The sequence below is a fragment of the Perkinsus marinus genome, assembly GCF_000006405.1.
Source record: "Perkinsus marinus ATCC 50983 genomic scaffold scf_1104296969090, whole genome shotgun sequence".
Taxonomy (NCBI): Eukaryota; Perkinsozoa; order Perkinsida; family Perkinsidae; genus Perkinsus; species Perkinsus marinus.
In genome coordinates this window covers 68,831-79,798 of record NW_003202922.1, presented here as the reverse complement: position 1 = coordinate 79,798, position 10,968 = coordinate 68,831, and the positions used below count along the sequence as shown (strand labels likewise).

General features: G+C 49.6%; 2 protein-coding genes across 2 annotated transcripts in view; both read right to left on the bottom strand.

Moving 5' to 3' along the window:
• The window catches only part of Pmar_PMAR002849 (calcium-dependent protein kinase, putative), a gene marked incomplete at both ends in the record, with an annotated part of 1,915 nt that extends 408 nt beyond the window's left edge, over positions 1-1,507 (bottom strand). The window contains 7 exons of the mRNA XM_002768020.1: positions 57-511; positions 557-704; positions 751-898; positions 999-1,125; positions 1,174-1,282; positions 1,347-1,453; positions 1,498-1,507. Of these exons, the coding sequence (XP_002768066.1) occupies positions 57-511; positions 557-704; positions 751-898; positions 999-1,125; positions 1,174-1,282; positions 1,347-1,453; positions 1,498-1,507 (1,104 nt within the window). The remainder of the gene's footprint in view (positions 1-56; positions 512-556; positions 705-750; positions 899-998; positions 1,126-1,173; positions 1,283-1,346; positions 1,454-1,497) is intronic.
• A 1,811-nt stretch (positions 1,508-3,318) lies between these two features.
• Positions 3,319-10,284, bottom strand: Pmar_PMAR002848 (Chaperone clpB, putative; the record flags this gene model as incomplete). Its single annotated transcript, XM_002768019.1, has 28 exons — positions 3,319-3,528; positions 3,573-3,687; positions 3,735-3,806; positions 3,851-3,967; positions 4,155-4,250; positions 4,299-4,413; positions 4,460-4,570; positions 4,896-4,983; positions 5,105-5,218; positions 5,264-5,351; positions 5,391-5,504; positions 6,133-6,263; positions 6,424-6,532; positions 6,705-6,805; positions 6,858-6,931; positions 7,056-7,170; positions 7,262-7,329; positions 7,377-7,462; positions 7,508-7,598; positions 7,650-7,772; positions 7,942-8,030; positions 8,079-8,166; positions 8,212-8,264; positions 8,458-8,550; positions 8,955-9,010; positions 9,055-9,168; positions 9,947-10,062; positions 10,135-10,284. The coding sequence occupies 28 exons, from the start codon at positions 10,282-10,284 to the stop codon at positions 3,348-3,350; spliced, it is 2,868 nt and encodes a 955-aa protein (XP_002768065.1). The 3' UTR covers positions 3,319-3,347.
• Positions 10,285-10,968: the final 684 nt, after the last annotated feature.

The window sequence follows — 10,968 nt, the reverse complement described above, 5'->3', positions numbered from 1 at the left end:
TGTCCACATCGAGACGATAGAAAGCATCCCGAACGTCTGCTCTGTCAATGTGATACGATGTGCAAACACGCTGCGAGGAATTCCGAATAATGGATTTCTTCGTCGCCAGTTTGGTCGAGCTTTCGGAAGATCTTTTCCGCTTCCACAGCATCTAAACCGAGCCGCTCCGTAAGAGCCTTGGTGAGATCCCCCAGACGTATTGTGCCAGACTCGTCAAAGTCGAGTGAACGGAACTCGTCAGCTAGAGCATCGCAGACAACCTTGGGATTGATACTGAAGGCCACGAGGCTGAGAGCCGCTCGCTTCACGTCGCTCTCCTTCGCGAATTGGCAAAGGATCTCCAGCAGGCCCGAGTCTATCAAGTCCGACTTGGGTTCCTGGATGGTCACGAAGGTTCTGATCCATTCGCTCTTGGATGCCTCCAAAGCGCTTGGACGATCGCTGGGATTTTTCTGAAGCAAGCTAGAGATGAACTCCTTAGCTAAGGGGGATACACCTTCCCATCGAGGACCTAGCAGCACGGCTATCGGCGAGGCTAGTTGCGGACGCAACTCACCGTCGAAGCACAGACTGGCTTGGAAGATATTTCGGACAGTTTCACGGGCGTCTTCTCCAGTGAAAGGAGGCGAACCCGATAGTAGCATGTAAACAATTACACCGATGGACCACACATCACAACGGAAATCATAGTCGCCCATGAGAATCTGAAGGACAGGAGCAATCGACAGCGCATAGCCACCCGCCTGCCACCTCGGGAGCGACATAGTAAACAGTTCCGTGGGTGTCACTCATCTTCTCCTTTGACGTGGAAACGATTTGACTTATGCCGAAATCGATCAACCGCAAAGGAGCGTCCGACCTGGGCTCAGAGTACACCCAATTCTCCAGCTTGAGGTCCCTGACATTAACCCATCATCCTGACCAGCGTGAACTGAGTATCATTCACCACAACATGATGCCATAGCAAGGGAGCCGCGATGGATGCTGGTTTCCCTCACCTGTGGCATACGCCGTGGGTGTGACAGTAGTGTACTGCTTCGAGCATTTGCTTGGCCGTCACAGCTGCTTCCTCCTCTGTGAAGCGCTTCTGTACTGCTAAACGATCATACAGGTCCTTCCCTGTGCCTGTCAAAGGGAGATAGGAACATCCCGAGGAGGGAAGGAATCATTTACATGCTTCCATCACTAAATATACGTGGGCATCATCCTCGTAGACCTCAAGGAGTTTACACACGTTGGGATGGTCCATCCGTAAGAAAATGTCAACTTCGTTATAAAGCCGCTGAAAGCAACAACAACCACAACTATCGATGATGACGAAGTGCAATCATTCAAGACAGTCCTACTCGGTATCGAGCCGCATCCAGACCAAGCGTAGAGAACGTCTTCACTGCGCACACCCTCCCACTGTCACGATGCTTAGCCATAACAACAGCTCCGTTCATTCCGGTACCTTCAAGGGTACACTACTTACCCTTCCCCTTGTATTTCACTCACCAAAGACCATATCTCGATGAATTTCGTATCTTGCCTCTATAGGCACTTGGCGGATAACCTTCGCTGTGCGCACTCCCCGCTCATCCGTCGTAATTTGGGCTACCAACGAGTTGGCCCGCACTTTTCGACGCTGGGGCTGTGCCGATAGTGACCTCCTAGGAATGTCCAAGGATACTAAAACAGGGATAACAACAAGCTACTTTTTCGCGCGCCACGAAACTCAGTTGCTAGCCAAACGCCTCCAAATCGAAAGCGGAGGGGAGCTGGTTGAGTCCTACCGGCCTTCCGACGACGACGACTGTCATTCTGACTCGATTTTGCTTCATGGGTTGCGTGCGTCGACACATCCGCATCGTCGAGACTTGAGAGATGGCATCCCATTGCAAAGGTCGAACTGTGTGATGAAAATATCGTCTGGGGAGAACACAAATCACATAAAGATGGTATTAATGAAGTCGAGCATGTCATTCATCGTGAAATGCCCAACGGAGCTTAGCAAAAATAATGGTAGTGCTCCCTGATCACTGGGGACCGGTACCCTTGTGGTTGTGGTCTCTTGTCACAGCCACGACTGTAGGCGCTACAGCGTAGCGCCTCGTATGTTCTTGCAATGGGAACAGCCATAGGGGTGAACCACGAAAACAACAGCAACAACAACACAAACAACAAAACCAACACCAAAAAAACCAACCAACACCAACAACGACAACGACAACGACACCAACAACAACAACAACATCGACAACAACATCGACAACTCAGTAGGCAGTGTTGGCATTGCCTTAAAGTGTTAACTAGTTAACACGAGTTAAATACCGATACGGAAGGCGCGTCACACAGTGCGTCTCCGTCACACACGTGCATATCATCCGCGGTGCATCCTCCACCCTTATCCTGGGTGCGTCGTGATACGACTCGAGCGGCCGAACATCGCCGAAGCTTCACAGAACCAGACGGCGTATGCCGTGTATAATTTCTTTCAACCCAGCCCGCCACTCCCGGGAGCAAGCATCGGTTGGCCGACCGTGCGCGGCGTCGCATCGCCGGCACGCGCCCGCCGGAGCGCGACGTAGGCGACGCCAACAGAGGCGCTCGTCGGACTAACTCGATGCTTTGAAAGCTGGAAGTCACAGGCACCTTCAGTCTTCCAGCCCACCAGGCCCACGCGCCCAGGAGTGGGATATTTAAAAACCAGTTAAGCGAAGCCTCGCCCGCAGAGCCACTCAACCATGCGACCTGACCAATCCTGGCGAGGCCCTACAACAACATGCTCAGCACTAGTAGCACGACAGTGAGTGACCAAATCCACCTGAGCTAGACACACTAAACCAGGGCAGGCGAGGCCGATAGTTGATACCTTCACGTTGTTGCTCGGGTAAAAATCTTTGTGGAGGTTTTTCGCAATGGACACCTCTCGACTTCTTTCCGAAGCTTGATAATCACGCTGGGACCGGTGGCCTCGAAGAAACTTTCTAAGTACCTCCACAACACCATCAACGATGGAGCCACACGGGGAAGTGCTCCAAGGAAACAACCGTGACCAACTAGAAGCTGCGGCTCCCAAGCTCATACCACATCAATCTCAAATTCAAGAAATGACAGTTGAACAGTTGAAAGAACGCGTTTTGCACGCTCTTGCGGGGCAGTCGATGAAGAACATATACAGCATCCATATAACACATATATTGGCATCTTCTGATACAGTGAAGTCCACCGAATCGAATGGTATAAGTTTACAAGCGTCAAAAATATGGACACCTTATCGTCCCCAGGTGGTACTCGCGTGTTAGTAAAGGGTAGCACTAACTCAACAGCAAGTTCGAGGAAAAATTATAATCAAAAACCATGTGCTACAATGCTGACCGCGATACGGTCGCTATAGTAGAAGGCCGCCTCAGCGGCGGTGCTCTATTGTCGCTACTATGCGTCTGGACTTGAGGCCTGAAAACTCGTAGTAGAGCCTCGTCGACGTGATCTATAAAGACTAGTTCTATTGAGTCCGTCACCGACAACGGCAACGACGCTCGTAACCTGCAAGGGTCTAGTCCGACACCGTCGAGAAAATGGTGACTCACGTCTTAGCGTTCGAGCGGGGAATGATGACCGTGTCGATGCCGGCCCTCTGAGCTGCGAGCACCTTATCTCGCACACCCCCCACTGGGAGGACTTGCCCAGTAAGAGTGATCTCCCCTGAACAAGCACGGTAGAGATATACCATAACAACAACAGTAGCTAACCTGTGGTGGCGATGGACGACGGGACGGGTATTGCCGCGAATAGTGACACTAGTGCGAGGAATACAGCCACGCCTAAGTGGAGTGTTGAGGGAGGCTTGAAATGCACTAGAGGGTACCAGCACTAGGGCCATCCTTGGGAACAGCTCCAGCTGGGAAGTGGACATGGACGTCGGCCGAGGTTAGTAGTTTTGGCTCGATCAAGCGGAAGATACTATCCATGGAGGAGGGGGTTCCTAACAGGAAGTGTAGGAAATGTGGTACGGATACGTGTGGCACATGTCACATGTCTTGCAGAGTTTTGCTACATCCTGGTTATTCCTACCGCCTCTATAAGATATAAAGACTACAACGAGTCCATCACACACGTACTCAACGATTCCGTCACTGCGCCACGAAATTACCACCACGCAGGTGTTTCACCTTCAGCCATCGCTCTATCTTGCACCGCATATACCCTGGCCTTGAGCTGAGCCAATGCCGCGCTTACCGACTCCTGCATCACCTTACCGAGTTGACCTGTCATAACAACGACTATTTGCGAGAAACCCTTCTAAGGTGATTCACCAGTGATGGACACCTTGCCCGTCCCTGCACCAACACTAGCAGAACTACTCGTTAGAGTCGTCTCTATCTCTAACACGTCACCACCACCAGCAGTCACTGCCAGGCCTAGAGCAACCTAAAAGGACGTTCGGGAGTGATGACCAACAGGAGTGTACGCTCACTCCTATCTGTTGCCCTCGTGAGTGCTGCTGCCTCGCCCGCCTCCTCGCCAGCCTCGCAGGGGACTCGAAAGTCTCCGGTCCGAGAATATCAGGGATATCCCTCTGCTGTATCTAGGATCAACGCAACTTTAGATCCACTAATTGTAAAATAAGACGGCTTTTCCAAGTCGAACTGATTTTCCTACCGAAAAATTTAAGTCATTTACATTTTTAGTTTTTTCTTCGGGGCTTTCACGAAATACCAAAAAAATTAATATTATACCCGGTTTACTTGAAAGTTCAGGAGCTTAGTTTAAACAAGGTGAAACATCAATAAAATGTGTAAAAAATTAAATTTGTCGGTAATAGATAAATTTGACCTGGAATTGCTATAGTGCTCGACCCTCAGAAAAAGGCAGGTCGTTCTCAAGCGCATCATCATCATCAACGACCTTACGGTGAAAGGCGAGGGACTATCCTTCTTATTCTCAACCATCTCAATAGCAACATATCGACACACATCGCCCAGCCTCCGCTCGAGAGATCTGATCAACACGAACCACACTGTCCAATACCAAAAATCCTCCAACTTTCACCATGTACAACGCCAAGTACCGAGGCACAACAGGAAGGAACCCTCAATGGTATCATGGTCACCCTGCTCACCTCACACCGGCCTCCTTCGTATAGCATTCCACCAAGTAGTCTATCGCATCGTCCTCTATCTTGGCCGACCCAGGAGCCAGGCAGTGGTACTCTAACTGTCGTGGGATGAGATGCCTATCATCAACCGCGCTCGCCCTCGTGATCGATTTGACTCTTCACCTTTTGGCGATCTCTCGCTTTTCCTCCAACGTGTAACTCTCTAATTCCACCATCTCCAGCCGATCGATGAGTGGGCGGCTCATTTCCCCTGAGAGAATCTCCAACCGCTGACTATTCACACGCTCACCTGCCGAGTTGGCCGTGCATATGAACGTCACACAGGAGAGGTCGAACGGAACTCCAAGGTAGTGGTCACGAAAGGTGGCGTGCTGTGAGGGGTCCAACAGCTCCAGGAGTGCAGCTAAAACCAGCAGCCTGGTTCCGTTCGAGTTTGATAGTTCAAAATGAACAGGTGATGAAACTCCGCTAATTCGACGATTAGGACTATGAAACCTCGAACATTCGAGGTATTACATTACATCATCAACGAAGTTACAACATTCTTTCATGCTGGACTATCAAAATCGAATACAAGGTACAACAAAGATGGACCTAGTCATGGTCCATGTCATGGACTTGTCATGTCATGGTCATGGACTCCATGACCAGCAAGGACGCTTAGTTCTACTCAGTGGGTCCCCATAGAGGTACCGACAGTATTAGCATGCATACCATATTATAAGCGATGAGAACAGTCCGAACATCTATTAGTGTGGGAAAATGAACTCATGGTTGGTAAATATATGAAAATTGTGCGGAAATTTCGGGAAATTCTCGTTGATCTGTGTACACTTCTACCCGAACTCTATGACCAGTGAGGAAACTTCCGAGCTCAGGTGAGGAAAGCGAACGTCTATTTCCACACTGGCCTCTATGTTAAAGTTGATTGTTGTTGCACTAGAGTGACCAAGAAAGGGTGACTAGCACGAGGACGAGTAACTTCTGGGAACAGCAGCCGCCGCCGCAGTTGGCGTCGTCATGGTTCTTACCCTGCGCATTGGAGTTGAACCCTGGTTGGGCAACCTTGTCAATCTCATCGAGTAGCATAACACACTCCCGACTACCACATCGAGCCAACTCCTGCAGGACAGTACCCAACATGGCACCAATGTAGGTGCGTCTGAGGCACACGACAACAACATGCACAAACAATAAGAATTATGATGATGACGACAATGATATTTCAGATTGGCATCTATATTTTAAATCCATCCTCACCGACCGCGTCGCGAGGCTTCAGAATATGACGCTCATCATGATCACCGCCCCATAGAGCCTACCTATGCCCGCGTATCTCCGCCTCATCGCGTACCCCTCCCAATGATACTCGACAGAACCTCTTACCCAGAGCTTCTGCTATACTCCTACACAGTGAAGTCTTACCAACACCTACATCGACACACAGTTGCCCATTCAGAGCAATACAATATTCCATGAACTACTCCAGAGACAAAATGGTCAAGTGCCGTAGAGTGGCATGTTTCAAGAGTCTCATTGTAGACATGTGCAACCCTCTAACCACACCAGTACACCAGATCCACTCTCACACCAACGTGCTCACCCGGGGGGCCCACGAGGCACACGACCGGTCCAGGAGGACCCCTCCTGTTGATCACCGGTAACCCCACGTCTCGACCTTCTCCCTCAGCCACTCTCGCTTCCCTAACATGAGATGAGAATTGAAGGGGACCATTGCAGAATGCTTCCTCGTTACTCATCGCCTTGAGAGCCGCCCCTCGCTTGGTGCAGCTTCATCACTGCTAAGAACTCCCTGACTCTTTTCTTGACCTGTAAAATATCTCAACTGAAGTTGCTGATCATCTTCTGCAGTTACAAGAGCTATGCTTTCCTACTCAAACGATTCACTACAAAAATCTATGATAACCAGTGGGGGTGATACAACTGTCACTACCTTAGTCATCCCAAAGTGATCTCTCTCAAGGACCTCCCTAGCTCTATCGAGATCGATGACCGCCTCAGAGCATTCCAATGACCACGGCAGAGAGGCCACCGTCTCCAAGTAGGTCCTGAAATACTCACGCTTATCACTCCCAAGCCAAAGCCTATAAGGGGTCGCCAACAACAGCACTACTATGTACGACCCCTCCCAGATCTAACCTGGTCACAGTATAGTCAGGATGAGTCGTCGGCGTACTCTGCAGTTTGTGGATCTCCCTATCGCATACCTAGACAGCATCACCCTCCTTTCTACTCCCTAACCCAACAGCCCTACCCTCCTCATGTCCTCAGGCAGGGGGATAGCGGCCAGTTTGTTCACGATGGACGTAACCTCGTCCTCGGCAGCCTCATTCCCCCCACCTAACACTACCATCACGAACACTCTCCAACGGGCCCTTTCCTTACTGATTTTCCTAAGCTCCTTCTGGAGCTCTTCGATCTGCCTCCTTATCACCCTCTCCCGCACGTCCATGTCCGCTTGCTTCCTCATGTTACCCTGAAAGCTCCATTACAAGGACAAGACCATCCCAGTAGGACGAGTTCCCACTCTAACTCGGCTCGTCACCAACAGCGCCTCTCTCCGCTCCGCCACCATGTTCGTCGCCATGTGCAGCCTATCTTCAATGCAGAGGCACTCCAAAGCCTGCTGTCGAGCGACCATCGGCACATCCTGAGAATTCAGACATCCTACGGCCTTGATATACCACACCATCGACACTTCCCCCAACCCAACTGGTAGCTGGGGCACTTCTACGTAAGGCCGCATGCGAGAAGTGCAGATCGGGGGTGGCAGTGTCACACAGGTTCGAATCCACCCAGCGGCATTTTTCCATACTCACCTTCAACGTTGCACATATGATATCGGCAAACAACGAGCACTTGTCAGCCTTCATCGGGACCTCAGTGATGGCAGTTTCTCTATCCTTTCCTGACCACACCATCCTTAAAACTAGTACGCTCTCCCCTGCCGCCCCACCCCCTTCCCGTCCACTATTCCACAAAGACGTTATCAGCCCTCCCAAAGGCCCCGGCAACCCCCCAGCTTTACCGCCATGAGCGAGGCCCTAAACCAACAGTATTGAACCCAACTATAACACCCTCCCCCCAACCTGAAGCCTCTTTTCCAGTTGAAACAGCTCAGCCACCTTCCGCTGGAGACCATCTGAAAGCACGTCACTCATCGGGAGGGACACTTTCTACTATTTCCAATCGACGATATAACTCCCCTGCTTCCCCAGCCCCTATAACGACTACAGACCATTGCAGCTTATCAAGGATGGTCGCTGACAACAGCTACAAAAAGTGAGTAATGCCAGACGGTCCACTATTCGACTATTGAAAACTGCCCTTCCTACCCGCTAATGCTTCCAGTTCCCTCGTCGGCCCCTTCTGGACACTCCCAAGCACGCGAGATACCCAAACCTTGCCGTGCACCACATTACGCTCCCCTAAAGCACAGCATCCTCCCTCCTGCCCAATCAGACCTCCCCCATCGATCACTATAGAAACCATATACCCCTACGGCGTAGTAGCATCACCAGTAACGAACCTTCAGCCTGGTGAATAGGTACGCGATCATCACAGTAAGGAGAGTTTCACTTCCATGGCGTTAACATGATACTACAGCCTTTGAAGATCGAATTAATGCTTTGCCAACAAGTTCAGATTTTCGTCCATGCGGTCGATGCTTTACGTTCTCGTTAACATTTCACGCATCGTTTTACTAAAATACCAACAAGATTAATACTATACCAGGCTCAATTGAAAGTTTAGGAGTTCGATTCAACGAAGGGGAAAATTTTGCGACTTGGGAATGCTACAGAACTTGAAGTTTCGAAACTCCTTTAAGTACCTCCCTCCGTTGAGCCGTCCCACACCAGTGCCGCACCAGAGGTCTCCAGTTCCACCCTGAAGATGCATCTAATAGGAACTGGGAAGCCTCGAGCTCCCACCTATCTAGTCCTTCTAGTGTCAACACGATTTGATCCCCTTCATCAACCTCCCCGGCCCGGGTGTGAGGCGCTACACTACTGGATACCATACGGCAGAGTGTGCCCACAGTGTACCTAACCAAAAGAGAGTGCCGACCGGCGGATGTGTGAAAAAGACCCCTGCGAAGGATCGAACCCTGGACCTCATGGTAGTAAGCATAACGCTCTACCGCTTGACCACTTACGGAACCAACGATCGACTATAACGTATCCAATACGATCAATAATACACATCTACAATAAGGAATCATCTTGATTCGAAATGATATTATTACTATGGGTGGAACTTCACAGAAACCATTCGAGCTTAACTACATACTTTCACTCTTTATACGAAAATCAGCAAGATCAATGCGAAAATGCAAAACGACGTGGAGAGACGAAGAGGCAATCAGTTGAAGCCATGTAAATCACGAGAATACTCATGGCATCTCCCGTCCACGCGGAGGAGTATTGTTACGGGTTACTATTCCTACCAATATTGGAGTTTCACCCGTGATATGAAAAACACCAGTGAAAAACATATTTCACGACTACTGCATATCACCGCGAATATTGCGTTTTTCACAGAGATTTACGCCACCTCACGTAAAACGGATGAAACTTCATTATAGTCTACAGTAAAGCAATCCTAATTCACTCTACTACAAGCCTAACAGTGTGAAAAAATATGCACATGGTCAACGACATGCGTCGGTGACAATATGGAAGTTCTGAGGACATTTTGGGAAATTATTGTTACTTCTTCAACATTTCTACCCAAATTCTTATATAAACTCCTGCAAGTAGCGAGGAAACTCCCGAGGTCAGCTGAGGAACGTCAGCGTATATACATTCCAACACTGGCGCCTACAGCTTCTCGTCTCCTTTGGAACCCTCCCTATCGCTGTTTCTAACACCAACAGTGACGAGCTTGTCGTGGCTCAGAGAATCTTCCAACGATACTGTTTTCTGATGGGCTACAAGTGCCTCAAAAACCGATTTATGTACCTACCACATTTCCGTCACATCCTGCCTTATACTACCCCTCCCCACTACTACCAATGCCTGTGCTCTCAGTCCCGGGAACAGCACTCTATTCCTCAACGGCAGTACAAAAACCATTGACCCAGCTTCGCTCCGCCTCAACCCGCCAGAAGAACCTCCTCCTTCCCTCTCCACTGCCCGAGTCTTCCCTCTAGGAGCAGTCATTAAGAATGTCAACTTGACATAGCCGTTGTACACGATACCACTCCAAGCACACTTTATGGTCGCCAATGAACAACTCAACATTGTATCGGCACATACAAATCACCAGTGCTAATGTATATATCTCTGCTTTTCTTCGTTCACCTCAATAGCTTCCTCGTTACTTCTTGGAGATTCACCCACGACTTCGGCTAGAAATGCACAAACAATGTTTTTCTGCGTCTTCCCCCTATTTGTTCCAATGAGATGGGAGGGAGAGTTCAAACAGTTTTTTGACAAACTCTGTCCCTCACCGCTAGTCTAAGCATAGGCCTCGAATGAGCATGCGTGCTGCTCTGCTTTTAGTGCACGCGTGCACATCTCTGTCCCAACTAGGCACAAATAACTTCAAGAGTGCAATCATAGCAACCATTCTCAGTTACTCTAAATAGATGAGTGGGAATGCTAAGATCGCAATGGTGTATACAGAGTGACTCAGCTAAAGAGACATAATGCTCAACTACTGCCCGATTACAGAACATAACATCTCACGGATCATCTCGATTGACGACTACCGAGGACGTTGAGCAGGGTGATTTTCAGGTCGAGAATCCTCAACAAAATTCCTCATAATTTCCATATTGTCACCAACACACGTAGTTGACCATATACATATTTTCCAACACTTCCAGTACCACAGGCATGCAC